At 39.9% G+C, this 23,504-nt stretch overlaps 1 protein-coding gene across 1 annotated transcript in view; it reads right to left on the bottom strand.

Annotated features, from left to right (window-relative positions):
- LOC139741783 (uncharacterized) overlaps positions 1 to 23,504 on the bottom strand; it is a 49,882-nt gene that overhangs the window by 12,945 nt on the left and 13,433 nt on the right. Inside the window, exons 4-6 of the mRNA XM_071652373.1 lie at positions 22,256 to 22,334; positions 18,401 to 18,500; positions 16,927 to 18,025 (exon numbers count right to left, since the gene is read on the bottom strand). Of these exons, the coding sequence (XP_071508474.1) occupies positions 16,927 to 18,025; positions 18,401 to 18,500; positions 22,256 to 22,334 (1,278 nt within the window). The remainder of the gene's footprint in view (positions 1 to 16,926; positions 18,026 to 18,400; positions 18,501 to 22,255; positions 22,335 to 23,504) is intronic.

The raw sequence follows: 23,504 nt of genomic DNA, 5'->3' as shown, positions 1-23,504 counted from the left end.
ACCGTTGTCTGTGGTGAGATACGTGTGTATAGGCTCCTTTAGATATGTAACAAGCATGCACACGCACGCACTATTACACACACATACACACACACACACATACACACACACACATAAATCATTATATCTTAAATATGCCTTCCTCCCGCATAAAAGTCTGATTTATGTAGGTTAAACGGTAGAAACACTGTTTTGAGCGCCTCCCTTAAAAACATTATTGAAAGCTAATTGGTGTTACTTGGTCTTAGAACTGTGTGTTTCCAGTGAAGTGTTTCTCTATAACACCTACCTGGGCCCTGTTTCTATGAAGAGTTAAAATTGATTATATAGTTGATTTCAACTGTAAGTCTATGGCAGCCTGTGTGGTAAGGCAATTTAAAATCGATTTTATCTTTTGATAAAACGGGGCCCTGGTGTATCCAAAGATAGTCCAAAGCTGACTAAAAAGACCTGTTAGGTTTTGGTGCTTGTTTGTTTGTTTGTTTGAGGTTTTTTTTGTGTGTGTTAATGCCTATTTCAGCCATAAATTGGGGCTTCAGTATGCCAAACAACAGATGATTTTATGCATTGACATAGCAATGCACCTGACTCATTGCGTAATCCGCTGCATCATCTTGTCTTCATAATTTAGAAGTCTCCTCTCCCATCCCCCCCCCCCCCCTTATGGCCGACGTATGGTACAGTGTTTCAAAACAGCATATATTTATCATGGGGAGAGGGGGAATCTTTATGTCACACCGCCTGATCACTTTTTCTTGTGATCTGTGCTTAAAATAATATTATTATTTTCTATTTATACAATCTAATGTAAAAAAAAGGGGGGGGGGATTGCAGCCCATGATGTATCTGATTTAGACAGAGATCCTGCTCTGCATCCCCCCCCCCCTTTACAACCCCCGTGGGTGTCGTGGTACCCAGTAATGGTAAGTGCAAATTGGATGTCGAAATCTCAAAGGAGTAGTTGGTTTCAGTTACCATCTGCTCTTGCTACAGACATATGGCTTAGCACATATTTATGATTTGATAATGATGTATGACGTTGTTTAATTACTATGTAAGAATAAAAAACCATTTACAATCATAACTGGTAATAGCCATATAAGCATTTGGCTGTCCTGCTTTTGCTCAAGATCGCCTGTAAGCACAGCCATCCAAACCTTAATATGAAAACGTCGAAACAAAATCAAGGAAAACTAATTTTAAGGGTCTTCTTTCTCCACATTGAATGTGAACTATTCATTTGAGACACTGATGGGAGATACAGGTGCACTATACGGAGCCTATCATTTCACCGGTTATATTATTTCCTGCACGTTTAATAGTGCAGTAAAACAGACAGTGGGAATGAATTCTAAGCAAAGAATGGCAGAGAGCTTGCGTGCCAGAATATCTAATTGCATTATGATAATGTTTTATTGTCGATTTGCAGCAAAGTAATGTGGGGGATGAATTGGCATTACGTTGGCATTCTTAAAGTTATGAATAGGACAGAAATAGAAGTTACGAACTGCAGTTCACGTACTCAGATAGAGGAAGTGGGCTACATTGTACATTCAAGCCATTTGTAATGATTTTGATTGGTATTCTTATGTTTTGATTAAAGTATATACCTCATCCACTGTCACGCATGTCTTGGTGTGTACGTCTGAATATCGAGCTAGCATTTATTACCTTCTTCTATTGATGAAGTAAATAATCAATTGACGATATGAATAGCTAAATTTTGCATCATTTCTTGAACAAAAGTATGCTTTTTTCAGTAGAATACTTAAGATCCAGGGTTTGTATTATTTCAACACTGCATCATTCATGTTATCAGTAAAAGTTCTCTTATTTTGTTGTATTCGTCAATTCGCATATTCAATTTCTTGCTATGTTTATGGTTTATTTGTAATATAGAAAAAGAGTTAGATGGAATATGAAACAATAAAAACAACCTGCACTGGAGAACTCTGTTTCTCATTCCTTTCTTGTACCGTGTCCATGGCGGTCATTTCTATCAGAGGGCAATGCTTCATTGCGGTGAAAGTGTGAAAAGCCGCAGTAAAGTAGCAGACGATGAATCAAGCTCGAGTGTAGAGGCGTAATGACGTTGCTGACCCTTCCTTAAATATTTCTGTCCTCTTCCTGCATAAGGTGTTGTTAGAGATACAACCTCACATACAACTTTCTACCCCTCCTTTTTTTCCCCTTATTGCATCAATCATGCGAAAATTGAACTGTCACCGGATCGAGTTTCCGCCAGCAGAAACTAAAAGTGCGTTCGCCTGCGATCTGTTTTGGTGACTCGTTTTAGGTGCCGTAAGTTCCGTGCAGTGGTATGCAGGTATGTATAGTATACACTACAATAATTATATAAATCATATATATGTATGTATATATATATATATATATATATATATATATATATATATACATTTATTTATTCACTTATCATTATATTAAATTATTTTCTTCCTCGAAAATATTCAGAATGTCATTCCATGATGACTTCTGCTGATGTGAAAAGGTCTTCACATCACAAACTTAACAATAACAATAATTATGATACTTCATGGATTCACATCGAAAGTTAACATGGAAATGGATGTCAGGAACTCTTTCAAATTACTTTGGGGCAGCAAGAAAAGTAAAATGATTGTTTTGTTTAAAGCAAAATAAAAGAGAAAGCAAATGAAAAGCAAGGACCTTTAATCAGTTTTATGGTAGCCAATCTTAGAGGGTGGATGATTAAAAACAATTTCACTTTCACATATTTGCTCAAATCCGCACGTATAGTTCAGTGTCCGTGTGTATGCATATTATGTACGCATAAGACTTTTGAATAATATTTGACTATGTACAATTTAATAATGTATCGGGGTCCTAATCTATAAGCACTGCTTCTCCCTGGGTTCCCACTATTCTTGCATTGCTTTAACCTTACGTTGTATATGATTATGCATTTTTGTGTTTTTTATTGTACTCCTGAAATGATGGGGAATAAACTTAACTTAATTGAATTGAATTGAATATTTAAGCGTGTATGTTTAAAGTGTATGTGTACATACTACGATTGTATATTACATAGGAGATCTATATATTTATGTTATGTATACAAATAGGCCCTACATGTGTGTATGTGTGTGCAAGTCAGATATTCATTCATTACAATGCGTACATTGTGTGTGTGTGTGTGTGTGTGTGTGTGTGTGTGTGTGTGTTATGGATTGTGTTTAGGAACTTTCAGTCGTCATCTAGAAGTGTAAGCCCCCCCCCCCCCATTCCCCATACAAGCCTGAACATTGGTATAATCGTATACTAGTATGACATCTCAAAGAAACAGTATCAGTACTAAGCCACTAACAAATCCAGGTTTCGTTGCCTGAATGCAGAATTCCACGTCTACATGGTCTGAAAATTGCACTTCATATTTTCTCAGTCGCTCAGCATGGCGTAGGAATGCGAAACTCGATATAAACGCACGCCTTTCACGCACACGCACACACACACACACACGCACACCCCTGCTGAGGGGGCGACGAAGAGAGCTTAAAATAGCGCGGCACTCCTGCTAGAGAATGCGATATTACTCACAATCTCGTCTCGTCATTCCTCATGCTGCTTACAAGGGAAACATCCGCCATTTCAGAACATGTCAACAATCGCAACTCACGCGTATGATATTCCCCGTTACGATTGATGGCATAAACTAATCTTAACCCTCCGTTGAAATAATCGTCAGTCACAACAAGTTCACATGTGATATCATTCTCTCACAAGTTTATTTCATCATGATTATGTGATTATTGACATTTTTCCCTTCACCGAAAGAAATGAATTTTGCCGTTCGAATAGAAGGTAGAAAAGGTAACTTTGCAAACATACAGAGTGGATTATGTTAATCAACCATTGAAACATTCAAAGATAGGCATGTCTTTGGAATAGTGTAAGCGTTTAGATATTCACGATGTGTTTACAATCATCCGTGTATGATATGGAAACATTTTGTGCGTTCATTGTATACGACATTCGACTCGTCTGTAAATACAGTCATCTATAGAACATACGTGCCTTGTTGGCGACGATATGTTTGTATGTAACGTAGATACTCACCCCGCGACCAGCGATGCTCCTGCTGTGAATAGAAGACCTCCCGCACATAGCTGAAGAGCTTCCGCGGTAGACTGGCGAGGAACGACATTGTCCGTCTTACGATGCCGTTGTGGTGTCGCAGCGAATGACTGTTGTTATTGGAATCTGCATCGTCGCTCTCCGCCGTCTTCAAATCCCGATTCTCCTCCCTTCCCCGTCTTCCATCATTCCCGACACTCTCCTCCTCCCCATCCTCCCTGCCTCCGACGCTCTTTCTTGGTTTGTCTTTCGGTGGTTCCGTCCTCTCGCCTCCTTCCTTCCCGACGGCCTGGTAAGCTACTTCTGACCGCGGCATGATGATGCTGCCTGGTAGCGAAAGCGGGGATGATGTAACGGATGACGTAATATTTCCCCTGATGGCTCCTCTTCACAGAATCTCCCTCCGTCTCAGCTTAATAATTTTCCTCAAAGAAGAGGGGGGGGGGGTCAGATGGTGATGGTATAGACAAGAGCACAAAGGAGGCCCACCGGTACTGATGCCTTCCGTCTCTCTTTCCTCCTGCTTTCCTCCTTACGCCTCCTCCTATGCGCCGTTATACACGAAGGCACGAATCCTGTAAGTGCATGATGCAGATTGGACGCACACATTAAGAAAATCATGACACATCCGTGGCTCACTCGACAATGCAGGGCGGCACTGTGTCTATTCAAACACAGACGGTGAGGGAATAAGCAGAGAAAGGGAGAGAGCGCTATATTATAGAAACTAACCCGCATGTCTAGCGCGAGCCATAAATGTTCAACACGTGAACCTCGCTTTATTGATGCTATACATCGGTTTTAAAAAAAAGAGAAAAAGAAAAAGACATAAGGTCATGGTTCTACATCGATGAATATTCCAATATAACGCCAGGATACGGAGATAAAATCCACGGTTCCGTGGCGAGGGCATTGTTAGTTGGAAGTGTAAGAATCAACTCTAAATTTTCTTCTTATGATAATACACTGTATGTATATGGCAAGATGATATAAATCACAACAAACATTAGCAAAATAGAAACGAAATACTCAATCTAATTGATAATTATGATGATAATGAAAGAAAAAAAAAACCCGACAGATAATGATTAGGCCTACATGCAGCTGAAGATGGAACCCTCGTAAAAAAAAAAAAAGATAATCGTAATGTTCAGTAATTTCCATAGATTTTGCTACCTTTACGATAAGAAATGATGAGATCCTTCAAAATGAAAAGATAAAGATGAAAACGTGGTGCAACATATTCAACATTCGAGCCCCCCGAATCATAATCTTTTACTGACACCGCTTTATGATGATAATGTATCGCAGTCACAACCATTGTGAAAAGAAAAGCCGGAGATAGAATAATGAAGTATGAATGTATTTGAGTATCTATTATAAATATCATTGTGACACATCACACGATGTGATGATTATCAGAACATCCGGTACCATTTTGATATCATTTACCACAAAAAAGAACAAAACATAATCGGCAATAGAATATGTCTTTTGCATCAAGTGTTCGATTATGAAGTCGATTCAACAGATCATTTCACCTGAAAAAAAATAAAAAATAGGGGTATCGCCTTCCGGTACCCTTTCTAAAATCAATAACAAAAACGACATCAACAAAACAGTATCGATAACAACAACTACAACAACAACAACCACAACAACAACAAAGCTGTGTATGACTGGCGAAATCTTTAACTCACTTTCAATGTACAGCAGTGGCACTAACTTTAGTCTGAACGCAGTACGTCAGGTGCGAATGTGTCTTCTACAGATTATCTCTCTCCATACACATTACTAAGCTGTAGCTTGTCAGCATATCCCGGAGTTGACAGCCCCAAACTGACATGCCGACGCATATCACAACTTACACTATGACACTTAATTTGAACTCTCCGCTGTATGCAGGTATGGGGCTTGGGTATTCACGTGAAAATGATACACAGGTAATGATAAACGGACATTATGTCATCACACAATGTATATTAATATGGCGGGGAGATTATAGGGCCTACTGATTAAAATAGATGTATATGATTACCCCACCCTTAAAGGGGATGGCTAGTAACTGATCAGTGGGAATCAGTGGGAATGCTTGGGGATGATTGTTCCAATACTTGTGGGATTCATTTAAAAGTACATTATACATATGTATATCTATTGTTGTGATGTGAAAATTGTTTGCTTCAGAATGGTCTCATATTCAAGTAATGTGCAGTTTAATGTTTCCAGGTTAGCATGCCTGTATTACAGTGACGGGGCATTAAACTGCACAGTACTTGACTATGAGACCGCGTTCTGAATCAAATAATTTTCACACAACAATAGAAATATAATGTACTCTTAAATGAATCCCACAAGATTTGGAACAACCATCCCCCACCATTCCCACTGATTCCCACTGATCAGTTACTAGCCATCCCCTTTAACGAGCGAAAGTGGCTTGGGGGAGTAAGCCGACCATGATCGAATGAATTCAGTGTAGATATCCACAAGTAAAAGAAACTCTGGAGACAGAATTACCCGATCGTAACTTTTACGTACTGTGGTTTGCATGGGTGTTTATACAAGAACACTAATCTATTCGCAAATATAATAGCATTGCATCAAGAGAAATGGGGCTTTTTCTCTGTAACTCTACCTGTGTAATTGCATCTTCGATCCCTCTGGTGAGTGTGAGTAATCTAAACTGTATTATAGAACAATGAAAGTAACTTGGAGAGGCGGGAAGATTCCCTTTGTGATCGATAACACTCCTAAATTTGTCACTAGCCTATTACAGTTGGGATTCGACGTCATAGACATCGGCTGACAGCAACTTAAAGACTTCGATTAAGACTTAAGAACAATACGTAGTGTATTGGTAATGAATTTCAACGACTAAAATCAAATCATTTTCATGATATATATATATATATATATATATATATATATATATATATTAGCATATATATATTCTTGTAATACATTGTAATTTTTTCCTTGAACTTGTATTGGAAATAAGATCTCAGTTGAATTGAATCGAATTGAATTGTTTTTCTGTTTTGTGGACACTCGCCCTGGATAAATTGCAATATCCCCGCAACACACATAGGGCCTACACCAAACATTGGCTATACTAATTACTATCCACGTTGTTCATTGGAGATGTAGGTTCTAACTTGATTTGCCAAATCCCTATCGCTTTGGCCCCATCCCTCCTTCGAAATGTTGTGTATTAACATTTAACATACATAAATGCTCTTTGCTTATCATTTCTCCTATTGTGCGATATAACTACACGGCTTTTTAGGGCGGATAAACGATCAAAGATAAAGGAATGTCATCACTGATAGCGCCTGTAATCAATGTAAACAAATTGGTAAAGGAATTCGGTAGAAGAAACAGACAGTGGGCATGGTCCGAATCCTCCTCGTCCAATGTTATGTTGCATTTTTTTTTTGATTTTTTTTTTTTTTTAGTTGCATGGAGCGAATTAATGAACGAGTTTATGCGTTTGCAACAACAATCACTTATGGTAAACAAAATAATATCCGGTTCTGTTTTTGTTTTCGTATCTTTCTATACTCGTTTCTTCGTGATATACGAGGCACTAAGGGACTTACACGACACTTCTTTTTTTATTACGTTATAACTTAATCATACATCCATTAAACATTGTACTGAATATGGAGATGTCTTTAATTGTATGCATCTGTTCTGCTCCCTTCCCCGTTTTTAGAGGTTTTCGTTTTCCATTTTAGCGGAGTTTTCTGATGACAAAAAGTGTACATTTATACAACATTAAGTAATGAGCATACAGTGGGTGTCACTCTACTACATCTGTTGGCCTAATCCATTATCACATTATGTCGTAATGAATATTATGGCTATTCTTGTGCCGCCCACCTTAATCTCCACTTACCTGATGCTTTGTAAATAAAGGTCGATGACCCTTTGGAAAATAAAATAAAGAGTCTGAAAGTAGACTTGCTACTCCTCCGCACTCTATCCGTCTGAACATAACGCTACCTGTAGCTCCATGGGGGCTTCCATACACCTCCCTGGTCTGAACAACTCTAATCATTAAGTTTACAAAGGAGGGGAAATTGGAATGCGCTTACCTGAGGTAATGGTCCTGTCACCGTTGTTCTCCCGTCTTCAAATGCCGTGTGGTGATTCGAGGTGCAGAACGTAGTGACTTCCACGTTGAAATGAATCACATGAATTGTGTGCACCAGTCCTTTGCACTATATACATTAGACACGTCTGACAGTTTAAGGGGGTGATTATTATTTTGCTTCATCCGCTTTTGTTCTGTCCTGATACACCCTACACCGCAATGCGTCAGCCCACCGAGTCAGAGGGTATACATCAAAGCATGACGCCTCGCTATCATATAGTATGTCATATCTTATCACCGTATATCACATAGCCACGCGAAAATCAACCGTCGTTACTGCACCGAAGCTGGTCTGCACGGCTGTTTCTGACTTCAATCAGGAAGAAATGGAGTAATTTTGATATTTTCTTCTGCGCATTTCCTTCTACATGCATGCATTCCAGTATTGCAAGGAACAACAAATAAACAACGCTTGGCTTGCACCAACACGCATGTGAGCGGAACCTAATAACACGAGTGTAACTGATAATAGGCGTGCAAAGAGTACTTTGGTTTCATACGTCAGATTGATATACATTACATTCGGAAATCCCCGTTTGTTTCACACAACGCGTCGACGTAATTCCACATGGTATGCGGAATTTTGTAAGCAAACAGAAGGCTATTTTACGCTCTGAACACAAAAAGGTCGACGCGGTTACGAAACATACAACAAAGGGGGAATTTTAAGAAGTCTTTTGAATAACATGTTTCTTCTGAGTACGGGCGCTCGAAGAGAAATGCATACTCCATTTCCAGGTAGACTTCATTACGTGGAGTGATATCAAAGAAACACAATGCTATAAGTTTATTAAACACGAACATGAGATTTGCTTTTGTTTTTGTGTTGGAATTCTCACGTTTTCATCAAACAGTGACATTGTCAGTTCAGTTCAGTTCCATGTTTTTTCGTATTTCTCGATGGAAAATACATGAAGTATAACAAAATACAGTGATACATAATGTCCCGCTTGGATATGAACGTAAAATAATACTATTCATAGAACATAGCGGTCGATGTGTCAGTTTCGATCAAAGCAAAAGAATGCTGTATACTTATGGAGAAATATGACGGAACCTACTTAAAGGTAAGCTTCTTCTCAGGCATAATCAAGTAATGAAAACAAATAACATCATACTGCACACACACTATGATAGTAGTATTGACAGCGGTGCAATAATGTGATTGCGACAAGAACTTTTCATTACGGCTCCCATCGAAAACACAGAAGAAGTGTTGGAAAATGAAAGACAAGTACCAACAATTTCTAGCTCTGAACTACCAGCCAGCTGCTGAGGCTAGAAAAGAAAGAAAGAGACAAGCAATGACAGCATGTGCCGCGACCCTACGACTTAAAAGTTATGTTTACCACTGTTGTTTACCTCTGGAAGCAGTGATTTAAAAATGTTCAAGATATCACATTCGATGCATATGTGTAGGTCTGTCGTATTACAAAACGTCCTACCATATGAAATTTTCGCAATAAAGCCTAAAATATAAGGAGATATCTGTATTTTTTCTCAATAAACCATAACTGTAGACGGTTTACTCTGGAAATATTCTTATTATAACTATTGTTCACATTGTGTACATTTAACAATACCTAACATCGATTTGACCGATTCCAAAAATTTTACAGTGGTTGTTTCTATCCCTAACTCACATTTTAGAACTATTTTTTTAAAGCACTAATGCTGGGTTTTTGTTTCATCTGCAAATGGTAAATTATGCCTTTAAAGTGGACAGAACACACTGATAGACTGGAATTCGAGAGTGCAAGCAACTATAGCTCAAGTCTGTTGGCATGGCAACAACGGACAGTACATCAGAATAATCATAAGCGTAATAGAAAAAAAATTGAGTGCACTTGTGTGGTGTAAACCATTCAATCAAAGTGCTGTCGGTGTTGAAACTTAATAAGGATGGTAAAGATAAACAGCTTGTGGCTTCTGTTGGGAGATCATTCCAGTATATAAGTATTTCGGCCCTGTCTGCATGGTCAACCACCGTTGAATGCAAATTAGATGAGAAGGTGAAATCATAATCGGCTAGCAACTTGCCACCACGTTTGTACACAAAATCATACTTTAGTAGCATATTAAAAAATCTTGCCTGTGATAGATCTCATAGACCTGGATCCCCATCTAAACCAAAACTATACCATCCCATTAAAATGAGTAATACCATGATACATTTCATGCGCCACTGCGCCATAAAAACAGAAATAGATGAAATGAAAAGAAGTATGGTGTCGTGCGTTCTCACTAAGTATACAGTATACTGGTTCCAACCACATAATACGATCAACTGCTGAGGTGGTAACGATTGTCATCAATTATAACTAACAACTCTCCCGCTGTTCAGTGTTTAAAGCTCATTAAAAACAGCAAATTTCAGTGCATAATTTAGCAACCTATAGGCCTATAGCTCTTTCTATAAAATGTTACATTGATATGTATTATTGCAACACTGTAAAATTGATACAAATGATACAAGTGCTTTTTTCCCCCTCTGTTTGACTGCATGATAATATTCAGTGAAAATATATGTGATTAAGTTCATGTAAAACTTGCGAGGCGATGACATCATGGTCCAATCTAATTTGCATATGAGCTACAACTAACATCTTTCTTTTTTTTTCATGAAATCATAATAACACTTTCAGATTTCATAACCCTCTACGTTTATTTCCGATTCTGATGAACCATCTATACCAATGATTACATTCTGCCTATGAAAGCGAATTTTAAAAATGAGTCGAATTCCTCACTAAAGGGACTCTATAGGTTTGGAATTGTGAGGGCTCTTCATGCATATCTTTTTGTATGTGTGTGATAAAGAGAAACAAACTATAGTAGATGGAAAATGGATGATTCTAGAGGCAAAGCAAAGTTCAGACCCCATCAGCACCTAGCCCACCCCCCGCCCCCTCCCCCACCCCAATCCCGTTTTCGCTGCCCTGGGAAGTCATCGTGTGTGCTTCGTTTCATGTTTTGACGTATAGAGTCTAGTCACTGAACAAGATTTCGAGTATTCATCCTGATCTCATCCTGACCTGAAAGGGGGTGGGGGGGGGGGTGAAAGCGTTATGGACATGGAGCAATTTCCCTGTAAAACCATTTTCAAAGACATGATTATCGGTATTGTAAAATGTGCAAGAATGGTTAAACATTTCAATCATTTTTTTTTTCTGACGGTCTCCCAGGTCGATAAGGTAAAGTCCCTGTAAGCATCTTTCTCTCCCTTCTTCCCATTCTCTCTCACGCGTTCTCTGTCTTTCTTATCTATCTCCGTTCCTGTCTCACTATCATCCCCCGGCTCTCTCTGCATCCTCCGATGACGCAGTCGAGTCCCGCCCACCACTGCATTATAATGTCGCCTGTAGTCGTTTCCATGGTCCCCCATGCATGGTGCATGCATCAATCCATGAACCTGAGACACATCGCAATGGGGTTGAGTTAAGTCGGGAGCCATGCCCACACTCACCATCTCCCGACTATAGCCCCAAGTGTGAAGTCACGGCTTCTAAATATAGCCTATGTCGAACACGAAAGGGAACAACTGTCCATTGGTACTCCTGTTGACTTTAGCAATCATCAAATGTGCAATATATTTTTTCTCTCGCGGTCTCAGAAGAGCTCAACATAAAGCAATCTCATTTTCACGAGCACTGAACTCTTTCACAATGGCTGTAAGGAACAAATTCTATGCCATCGTATTTCCTCATCCTTTACTTTTTCGATTCTACTCATTCCAGAGTCGTTTCTATATACTGTCATCACTGCGACACTCGTTTTGAATGATTTTCATCAAGAAAAAAAAAGAAAGAGCCTGTTTCTTGAATACTGAAGTACGGTCCTCTTTATCTCAATATATCATGCATGACAACTATAAGTTCGAAGAATAGTAAAATCTTGCTCTCAAATGAATATGAGCTTTTCCTTCCTATAATGATAACTTGGAGTTGTTGCCCCTCTTTATCTATCCCTCACGGCTTATTTTGCTTTTTTTTATCTTAACCAGGGCACCACTTCTAAGCCAATGATGTGGACGGCTTGTTTATTTGATCTCTAGTATTGTTCAGTTTGATGATTTGGTTTATCTATCTTTAAAAAAAAAGTGTTATCACGTGTGGTTAGTGTGAAAGGTTATAAGGATGCAGTCATCAAAACTCCCAACATCAGTCATATTCGGATTTCTTTTTTCTTTTCTTTTTTCCCCCAGATACTCTAAATTTGTATCTATAGATGTTAAACACTCCTATCGAACAAATATATGAAGATATGGACACGCACTAATGGTATGAAATGGGTATTTTCCTTGTAAAAATGTGCATTTTTTTTTCATTCCACAAGTTATCACTCTAATCACAAAGTTATCTGATGAGTTATTTTCCACAACTCATCACTGACCCGTATAAATCAACATCTGTATTTCGTAAAATGTTCATCCCACTCATCAACAAACGGATAGTATATTAATCGCTCTCACTTCAGAAATGACTCATCAAATAGGTCATTTTCTGAAAAGGGATATATCAACATTTCAATAAAACAAACCAGTGCATAGCAATGCTACGAGACCGGATGTTCTTCGCACTCTTTGTGATTATGGGTGAAATGAATCTGAAGTATGACATGCAATATGAGCAGTCTTGGAAAATAATGTCAGAGCTTTGGGTTACCATGCTTTCACTCATATTACGGGTATAGAGATTTTCTTTTTCTTTTTCTTTGTTGCATGTGGACTTTAGAGCGACCAGTCAGAAATACGTCGTTTATTACACTTAGGGATGGTATCATCTCACAAAAAGGTTGAAAATCTGAAGCTCTATCTCAACCAAAAACTATACCATTCCTTTAACGTTTATTACTTCCATTTCTTAATCATTTAACTCTCTAGGCAGCAGATATCACGCTATGTTATACATAATGTATAATGCATACAATTATGATTTATACAGAATGAATGTGATTTTCATATTTTGTTTTCGAAACCGATATTAAAAGACGTAATGTAAACACATATCAAAACAATATCAAATACTAGTAGTGAAGAACCATCTATTACACGTTTTGCCTTAGGTGACGTTTTGTTTTACTTCATCGCCTACTGCATTTATTTTTTTACCATATTTTCTGCTCACTCTTTCGCAGATACTAATGGCCACAATGTAAAACGGAATCTACATGGAAACCTTGTATGAAGTGATGTTCACACAAAGACTTATTCCAGAATTATGAATTATAGGCCTATATAGCAATTGTTAATTATCAAGAATGACCCTTTTACTGTTTCAAATCACAGGTGACGCGGTATTGATAATAGATGGTTCGTGTGCCATAATTTTCACACTATTGCCGGAAATTGGGATAGCTTTCGAGGGCCGTCTCGTTGCCTGTACAGTATAAATACACGTAATCGATAATGCAATTAATGTAGAGTTCGTAGTTATAGGTCAGTTTTCAATTTGTTGACAAATTTTTTGCATTTTTTATATACTTTTTTTACTGTGACCAAGGTCATAGCTGAGTCAAACGTGAATCATGAAAACCACCGGAAGTTGGGAAACTTATGAGGCCGAGTTTCTGAAGAGTTGGACACATTGTGGTCGAGATCCCACGTGGAGCTTGCGGCAATATCTTCCGCGTTTGTACGGTTGCCATATCAACGGATTCATTATGGCGTCACAGTCAGGGAGGATGTTGGTTGTGCTCCATGACGTCACATCTTATTCTTTCGGTCATGGAGATCACACATACATTGACATAATAAAGTACAAGCAGCATTCCGCTGTTCAGAGGCAGAATCATCATTGTGTCGTCACAATGTAGTTAAAGCGAGCTTGTTTTGTTCTCACTTCTCGCTCTCCACCTTGGACCAATTTTTTTTTTCTCTCTCCCTCTTTAAATAGAATTTTGATGATTCCCCGTCCTTGGTTTCAATAACTTTCTGCGTCATTTTGAAAGAAGCTGATTCACACATAAAAACTAGTTGTTTCTTGAAGTTCATGAAGAACGCAAACTTTAATATTCAGCAGTAGTATAGCTGGGGAATATAGTGGCATATAAAATAGGCGAGGCTGTCCTATGTGGTTCAGTTGTATATAGTGGCAGATAGTGACAGCAGTAGTAGGCCTACTGTAGTAGTATCAGTATCAATTGTAGTAGCGGTAGTAATATATAGTATCATTGTCATTAGCAGTAGCATGCTTTAGTAGAAATAACCCTGGTGATTGTAGTACTTGTGGCAGTAACTGCAGTAGTAGTACAATAAAATGTCCATAATGATGAAGCAATAGTGCTTGTACATCTCATTTTTGCAATCATAATGTTTCCAACTTCGTTAGATGGTCAGTAATAGGAGAAGGAGTAGTGGTAGTAGTATTTAAGAGTAATTGTAGAAGTGGGAATAGTAGCAGCAGTAATAGTGGTAGTCGTGGTAGCAGGTAGTTTGATATCTACTATCAAGTTTTATACCAGTACTTAACTACGCGAACCAAAATGTAAAATTTACATTTTGGTTCGCATACATCATATCAATACAGTATGTTGAATCAGTTGTAACGACTAATTACCACCTTTGATGACTGCAAATAACTGAAAAAGAACCAAACACTGAATCGTTCAAACACCATGCAATCGAAAGATTGACGAGCTAACCATCCACGCGGGCATGCAAGCATGGCGGAGAACATGCAGGTGGGAAAGGGGGAGCATGGGGAAGACAGATATTGCTTTCTACGGGCGTCGAGCGTAATTGCTTACATCTATGCTCCAAGATTAGCCAACAAGCCATGTTGAATATGAATTAGTGTGTGCCTATTACTGAATCCATGCGATACTTCCAAGGCATAGAAAAGAATAATTAATTCAAGAAGGAGCAAAATGTTCTTTTACACCTGGCATTAATAATTCGACATCATTATGCGTTGATTAATAGCTTGTGTGCAAGACCTCATTCGATTTGAGAAGGGTTAAAATGGCGGGAAATTACTGACCAGGTGGGGCTCGTCGTCTGCTTCTAGCTCCCCTGGTTGAACGCCTTTTGAGCGTTTTCACTCTGGGATATACATGAGGTTTCTTTCGGCTCTTTCGACTTGTTCGAACAGGCGTTAGACCTGGTAGACAAAATGACATACACTTCTGATTAGCTGAAATGAAAATAGAGTTCCTGGAAATTCAAAAAAAAAAAGAATCTCTTTATTCCTTTTAGGATAGACTTCCCCTTCAAAATTGTGCCATTTGGCTAATGGTGACACGACATTTGCTCCCGCGACAATTGCTCTGGTCTTATTTTCTCCAAGAACTTAGGGTTAGGGTTAGGTTTTGTGATAGGGTTTTAGGTTTAGTTTGACGTGAGAATTAGGATTAATAGGGTTATGTTTGTGGGCAAAAATTATGTTTGGCTTACAGCGTGCAGATATTTCATGGGAGCAATTGTCGCAGGAGGAAATGTCATGGAACCTTGACTAATATCATCATCGCCTTTTTTTTCAGGCAAGTTCAAATATGTTATCTTGTTGCTCCATTTGAAATCTAGGTTTTGGATACAGAAGAGCGCGAGGAGCAAGAATAGTTTGGGTTTCTCTCTGATTCTGACGTCAATACTGAAAATATCTGACTACAGAAGAGTGAAAAGTAGAACGATTCGGTCCATGAGTGTTTGTTTAAATGCTCGGAAAAAAAAATGGAAGGATTTATAAGAGCCTAATACAGATGTCTTTCCGTTGTACTACATTACTTTGCTCCCCATATCAATTGACATTAGGTGATATCAAGTGACTATCTTGTCACTTTCAAGTACTTAATCAGCTCATCCAGCAACAGTGCATGCTCACTATTCAGTGTAGAGTGACGCATCCAATTCAGGGACTTGGACACAGAAAAAAAAAGTTGTAGAAAGAAACGAGGCGCAGTAGCAACAGTGACAAGAACTTCTCAGCGGAACGATAAACTAGAACCAGAAAAGCCATGTCTTTTGGTATGCAACAACTTAGAAATAAAGTCGCCCGGCAATTTAGTCATCTCGCTTCCTTGTCGATTCCGTAACTTGATTGAATTGTCATCGCCAGAAGGACGGTCGCTCGCCCTCCAAACTTTAAAAAAAAGAAAGTAGAATCGGCGCGATTCCTTTAAAGTCCCAGGGGAATTTTTACAAACTGATAAAAAATAAAGGATTCTCTCAGGAACATGGCTGAAATTCATTTTGGTCGCTCGAACTTTTAAATGTAGTCGTGACAATGTTAGCTAGCAATGTTGAAACATTTTCATGACCGAAAAAAAAATCATATTGAAGACTTTGGTGGCCGGAAAAGTACCGATGACGACAAGGGTACAAATATATTGAACTGCTACGAATATGTCTCCTGTAAGAAAAGAGAGTCAAGTGGAGTACTGCTAAAATCTCACACGAGCGGATAGTATAGATTTAGTTACAAGTTTAGATAAGGCGTCACTGCACATCGTGAAAGAGAAACGAAATGGTTGTTAATAGTGGATCCACAGAATAGAAGTCCGTATGAATTTATTTAAAGATGATAGATACTTTATTTTCAAGTACATTCTTGAGAGGAAATGATAGGGGCGAGCCGTGAAGGTGAGAATCGAGAAGGTCTGATATGAGATGAGATGGTGATGGCAACACGGAGCAAGCGGGATGATGCCAAACTTACCAATTAAGGGCGTGGCAGCAAAGCTCTGCATCTTCTGTGCAGGCGTCTCATAATCTGACGTCAGACTACACGTTTCTAAGGTAGATACCTCGGGCAGGTCGTAGATATGCCTGACAGGCTTTCTTCGACTTGTGAAGAACTTTGTTTGCATCCTACTCAAGAGAGACCTCTGCGTGGCCTTTTTCGGCGACGAAGACTTAGATGCCTTGTTTCTACTCAGAAGTGACTTACCGGTTGCTCTGCTGGTGGAGGCCTTGACCGTTTTCTTCAGCTTCCCTTTGAGTTTAGATTGTTTGTTTTCTTTGTTCAGTTTCTCGACGCGTTCTTTCTCCAGACGCTCCTGCTCTGCTCTCTCTGCTTCCTCTCGCTCCAACTCCTCCATCAGCTCCTGTTCACACTTGTCGTCCAGGTTGACGATGGACTCCGACAGGCTCACCAGGGAATGCACGCTGGGCCTTCGTCGCATCTTGGGCTTTGACGCCAAGCGCGCCATGTTGCTGACAGTACTGGAACCCGACAGATTCATGGTTCCGTCGCGCTTGCGGAATGCCTTCTGCGAGGGAGCAAAGTTGCGTCCGAGAGTCTGTGAGCCGCTGAAGACTCTTGATTCGCAATGCCCATTGCTGCTGGGGTAGCGCCTCTCCGAATCGGGTGTGTCAGCGAGAGATGACGGCAAGGGCTGCGGGACCACTGAGGGCATCACGCTGATCCCACGTACGGTGTGAGCAAAGGAAACGTTATTGTGCCTGGCCTTTTGGCCGTTGAGCTGACCATTGACATGGAGGTTGGGGTGGCCGTTCTGATGGCAATGCGACTGCAATCTGGTCTTGTCGATATGGTCGCCATGCGTAAGAATCTCGACTTTATCAGCATCTTGGTTCCTGAGCATCCTCCGACTGTCTCGAGGAGTGGATGTCGTGATGGACGATGAGAAACCTACTCCATGCTTCCTCGGAGAGGGTCGAGGAGGGTTGACGGCATCCCGGAGGAGGAAAGGGTGTGGCTCCTCGTATTCCTCTCCTGGTGCCTCTGTGATAGAGGGCATGGCAGCCGGCGTGAATGTGCGCGCTTGGGATCGTTCTGCCTTAAGTCGCTTAATCTGATTGACAGTAAGAGAAATGATACATAACATTATAACTACGGTTATTATTTCCAAACTGAATAAGAATAACATGGGGTAATTAGCTGGTGCACTTTACAGACACGATATCATGATATCAATCAAATAGAGACAATAAATGACTCTAATAAACATCTTTTTATACTCTTCTTTCAGTCGTCTCCTTTTGCAAATCACCGTACACTGATGGTAATAATTATTATGATTACGTAATGTTCATGAACATGAATATCATTTATTTTCTTACTCAAAGCGATGATGATAATGATGGTGATGGTGATGGTGATAATGGGATGCTGACGAGATAGCATCCAAAGCTCAATTTAGATCAAACGTGAGATTAGAATACTTCACCTCCTCTTCCAACAAGGATGCCTTCAGTTCTGCCTTATCCGCCCTGTCCTCGGCAGTCTTCAGCATGTCTTCGTGTACCTTCACGGGAATCAGATCCAGCCTGGTGGGGGCAAGAAGCAACGAAGAGGAAGGGTGAAGGAAGAAGGAGTATATGTTTAAGGGGGAAACAGAAGTAGGAGGGAGACGGGGAGGAGGGAGGAATAGGGAGGGGCAGAAAGGAGGGGAGGAGGGGATGAAAATAAATGAGCAAAGTACATGTACCACGCACGATGAGCAACCAAAGATTACACTCAATTAAATGTGTGACCTTCTCCAGTTGCCATGCTACGCAGCACTGACAACACCTATACTTGTCCTATCATTGCTAGGACTGGATTTATGGGGTCCATTTAGAAGTCAGCCTCTGTTACTTGCCTCCCCTACTGCTGCGTTTTCACGGTCGTGGCGGTGGATCCATCTCAATTCTAAAATCTGTAGTCATGATGACAGCTTCGATTCCCTTTTCTTTGATGAGGATGTCAGAAATCACATGGTCATTCGCTCCAACTCGCAGATGTGATGGATAGGGTCAAAACATTTATTTCCGGATACATCGGATCACCTAATTTGTCAGTATCGACACATTTTCGATTCTTGTTTAGTAATGATGATTAAGATAATGATAACAGCCATTATCATAATAGAATATCGTTATTTTTGATAGAAAACTACTGATAATTACAATCATGATAATACTATAATGATAGATAGTTGGGCGCACTGTGGCATAGTTTGCAAGACTTTTAAACGGAGATCCCGAGTTCCAATCCCGTCAAGTAGTGCCTACATTCTTGGTCATGATGTTTTCACCCACTATTTACGTCCCTCTCGACCCACGTGTATAAATGGGTGCCTAGCAACGCAAGGGTCATAATAATGGCAATACAGTACCCTGTGATGGAGCAGTGGCATCACGCATAAGCTAGGCTACCCTGGATAAAGAAGACCATGTATTATTACATAATGATTAAAAACACGTAAAACAAAATATCTGCGTAGAAAATAATGTGCTGTAACCGCGATGTAATATGTACGTAAAACTGCTGATTTGCATATTTAGGATCTTTCTATTACAAAATCAGTTTCCTATCGGGGAAAAGTTTTGCGTCACACTGCGAAAGTTCTAGTTCCCCAGGGAAGCTATTTCTCGACGTAAGACCATTCTAGCCGCGAAATTAGTCATACGCAGAGAAGCATCGAGGAAGAACGCTTTGTTTTGGTATAAAATGTCTTGAGAAAGAGACGTCGAATCCTGTGACCCCAAATACGAAAAACTGCAGATTGAACGACTTTGATGCATTGCATGAATTGCTCGGAAATCAGAAAGGAGGGCGGGTTGGTCGTTTTGGGAGCGACGTAATGACCCTGGGTGAGCTAACCCTGGGCGAGCTGACCCTGGGCGAGCCGATCCTGAGAAGTTGGTATCAGGTGGCATTTAGGGTTGTTAACCCGACTGACTGTGGTAACGTCTTGAGGATATGAGCCGAACACACAGTACAAACATCACTAAGAGTCAAGGTCTCTAGGTTTCGATCTTATAGATCACTTGGATCGTTTGATGAAAATACCAGTCGCAGCCAGTAAAGAGGTAAAAATATATCAGGGATATTGCGGTTGTGATTGAGTGATTATGGCGGACGTAACGCAAGTTCTGCTGCTGCTCATGCTGCTGCTACCACAAATGTCATTACTGCTGCTGCTGCCACTAGTAAGTATATAACAGCAGCAGTAGTAAAAGTAAGTAGTGCTTCTTCTATTGATATGCGATCAAGAAAGTGGAAGAACACACATACTATTTTATATATTATCTAGAATAGAAGAAGAAGTATCCATAACTGTGGTCGAAGCTTTTCTATCACCCATTGATGAAGTGCGTAGTACAAGCAGTAAAATCAGTTGTCATGTTTATGACAAATTCAATGAATGTGTTATTTTACCATCATCATAATCATTGCAGGTTGGCCCACGTGTTGTATGTATACCCAATCCTTCCGACTGCCTAACAGCTAAAAGCTTGAGAGTTATGGTGTGTACTGAATTCATTTTGATTACGTAATTTTCACCATCACATCCGCTGAGGGATGAAGATGATTTGAATGTTATGAGTCAAGTAGGGTCGCGTTGTACATCCCACACTTATTTATGGGTCGCCGCATTGTCCAGTTGTAGCCACCATGACAGTACGCCCAGCCGATTACTTCTCACTTTTCATTATCTCCTGCGCTGTACCGTAGTCATAGCAACAATGGTGCAATGACTAATTGCTTAAGTTACCCTGGATACTGACCTTTGGGTATATTTAGAAATCTCTGAATCCGTCTCTACTCTACTCTCTACCCTCGATATGATGTTTATAATTGCAGCTTTCCTCCTAAAGCACACTCATGATTTCGCATCCCTATAAGGCTTCAACAAGGGCGGTGAGCTGGCTCAGTCGGTAGCGCGTCTGCCTCACGATCCCAAAGATCCAGGTTCGAGCCCAAGTCTGGACTGAGCAATGTTGAGTCTAAACATACCGTCTCCTCTAGCAAGAGGCAAAACACTCTGTCCCTCGGATAGGACATATAATGGAGGTTCCGTGTATGAGAGAGTAACAACTCATGCACGTAAAAGATCCCGCTTCATTCATTCATCGCAAAGGGCAGGGTGTTTAACCCGGTGAAGTGGTCCCACCTCACATCATACTGGACCCCATGGAAGACCAGCTTAGCATAGCTGAATATAGGCTATCCAGCCATCTTCTCAGATAGAAATGAACAATAATAATTAAAATCAAGGGATTTTACGGTTATTTCCCTTCCCACTTCCCTCTTCCTTCTCTCCCCCCCCCCTCTCTCTCTCTCTCTCTCTTTAGTGACTTCGAAGTATCTCGTTATCTCTCACTCAAATCCTGTGCAAAACCAAGTTACCCAATGACTCGAACTGAATTCGAAGAAAAAAAAAAGTTGACCGAATTAGACGGTGGTGGCGCTACTCCTGCTTTATGTAAAGACATGATGTACTTTGTTTTCTTCTACCAAAAGCTTAGTTCTGCCTTTAATCCATTCTATATTCTGAAGTGATGTGACTGTGGATGGGATGCATGCAACCATAAGGAACTTGTATTGTTTGAATAAATCTTAAAATTAATGATAAGAATAATTGAGTATGTTATCCTGTTCTGAAATATCCGGAAATAAAAGTATTGCTAACATGCACTTTGATATCCTTCGCTTCAGAGTAATGAAAGTGTTGGCGAGAGCGTTCTTTGATCAAATTATTAGCCACGCTCAGTGAATATTTCTATTTTCCGCATACTACATGTTCATACTCATCGTTTGACAAGATCTGTACAAACTTTCGCCCCGAGTAATATTTGTCTGTTTAAATCGACAATAAGAACAAACGGCACTAAATTTCGTCTTCAAAGATCATTTACACTCCTACACACGTTATACTCTTGCATTCATACATACACACATAATACATGCATTATGTATGCATAGATATCATTTTCATGGATATGTATTTATGTAAATGAGTGTAGCATGCTAAGCCGGGGGGGGGGGGGGGTAGAAAAGCTTCGAGAGTTTTCGAAGACAGACATGGCACTCGAGGGTGAGAATAAAATTGTCAAGTTGCCGTTCTCAAAGAAGTCTGGTGGTGATACAGTTTTTTGTTTAGGTGTCACTGATGATGATGCGTGTTACGTGTTGACTGCCACCATCTTTACCTGCCGCCCATAACATATACCACATACATGAATATACAAAAGGCCTATACATACATACACGAAAAACCATTTTACACCGCTGTTGAGCTGCGCCCTCTACGTACCTCTGCTTGGAATTATCAGCAAGCTGCTGTCTGAGTCTCGCGATCTCATGCTGTGCAGCGGAGAGTTGGTACTGGAGAACTAGACAAGAAAAAGCAAATAAACAGATATATGAACGTATAATATGGAGTTATAGATAGGTAGATGCATAGATAGACAGATAGATTGATGGATAGATAGATAGGAAGATTGATTGATTGATTGATTGATTGATTGATTGATTGATTGATTGATTGATTGATTGATTGATTAAATGAATAGATGCGTTGACAAAAATACGTAGACGTGCGAGGATAATGTATGGACCTCATTCGCATCTCACATCATTTCTAATTAGAGAGTTAAATTTATGACATTATTAAGAATTGAACGTACAGAATTGTCATAATAACAGTAAGCGAATGAGTACATGTGAAATGTGAGAAATCTACATGAAAGGACTGCTTGTAGGGAGTAGATTCTCAGAATCGATGCTCTGTGCACAACCTTGTTTTGATCAATGTCAGTCATTTTTTGAGGAAATGTGTTCACAAACTAAATCGTGGATAACAGCAGGGATCATTGTGTTTGCGTTTATGAATAGACTGATACTAACGAAAAGCAAAGCACTACACGAAAATAGGATAAAACTGTTCACATATTAGAACTCTACAGACAATAGCTTTGGGTTTATAAGGCAGGTGAAACGACATTTGCTCCTGCGACATCGATCCGGTCTTATTTTCTCAAAGGACTTGGGGTTAGGGTAAGGGCTTTAATAGGATTTAGGTTTAGATTCATGTCAGGATTAGTATTAGGGTTAGGGTTACATTTGTAGGTAAAATTTATGTTTTGGCAGACATTTCATGGGAGCAATTGTCGCAGAAGCAAATGTCATGGAACCGCTTATGCCATTCAACTGAGTTTTAATGTCGTTCAAAAAATCCGCAAATCGAAATCAATCATTGTCAATGCAAACAGCAAAGCGCCATCTACGTGGATAGAAAGCTGTTATTCGGAGCGTAGAGCAGCACCCCGCGAACTTGATACCGATGTCTGATGGTTCCATTGTAGATTTTGAACGACTTCAAAGGCTCTGTCACACCCTAATGCGCATGGGTGGCGAGTGAGAGCTGACAACTCGGTGAAGAAATCCCTCTGAAGGAATAGCAGAAGTCGACCCCACAGAATGTCAATATCTTGGCCGCATACGGGGACTGCGAAGTATCTGCGTGGGAGGTGCCTACGAGGTGCTGTCGCTAAGGGCCTTCT

Source organism: Diadema antillarum, unplaced genomic scaffold, assembly GCF_040938485.1.
Source record: "Diadema antillarum isolate AM-2024a unplaced genomic scaffold, OU_Dant_1.0 seq00000953_RagTag, whole genome shotgun sequence".
Classification (NCBI taxonomy): Eukaryota; Metazoa; Echinodermata; class Echinoidea; order Diadematoida; family Diadematidae; genus Diadema; species Diadema antillarum.
This window is presented reverse-complemented; position numbering and strand designations above follow the sequence as displayed.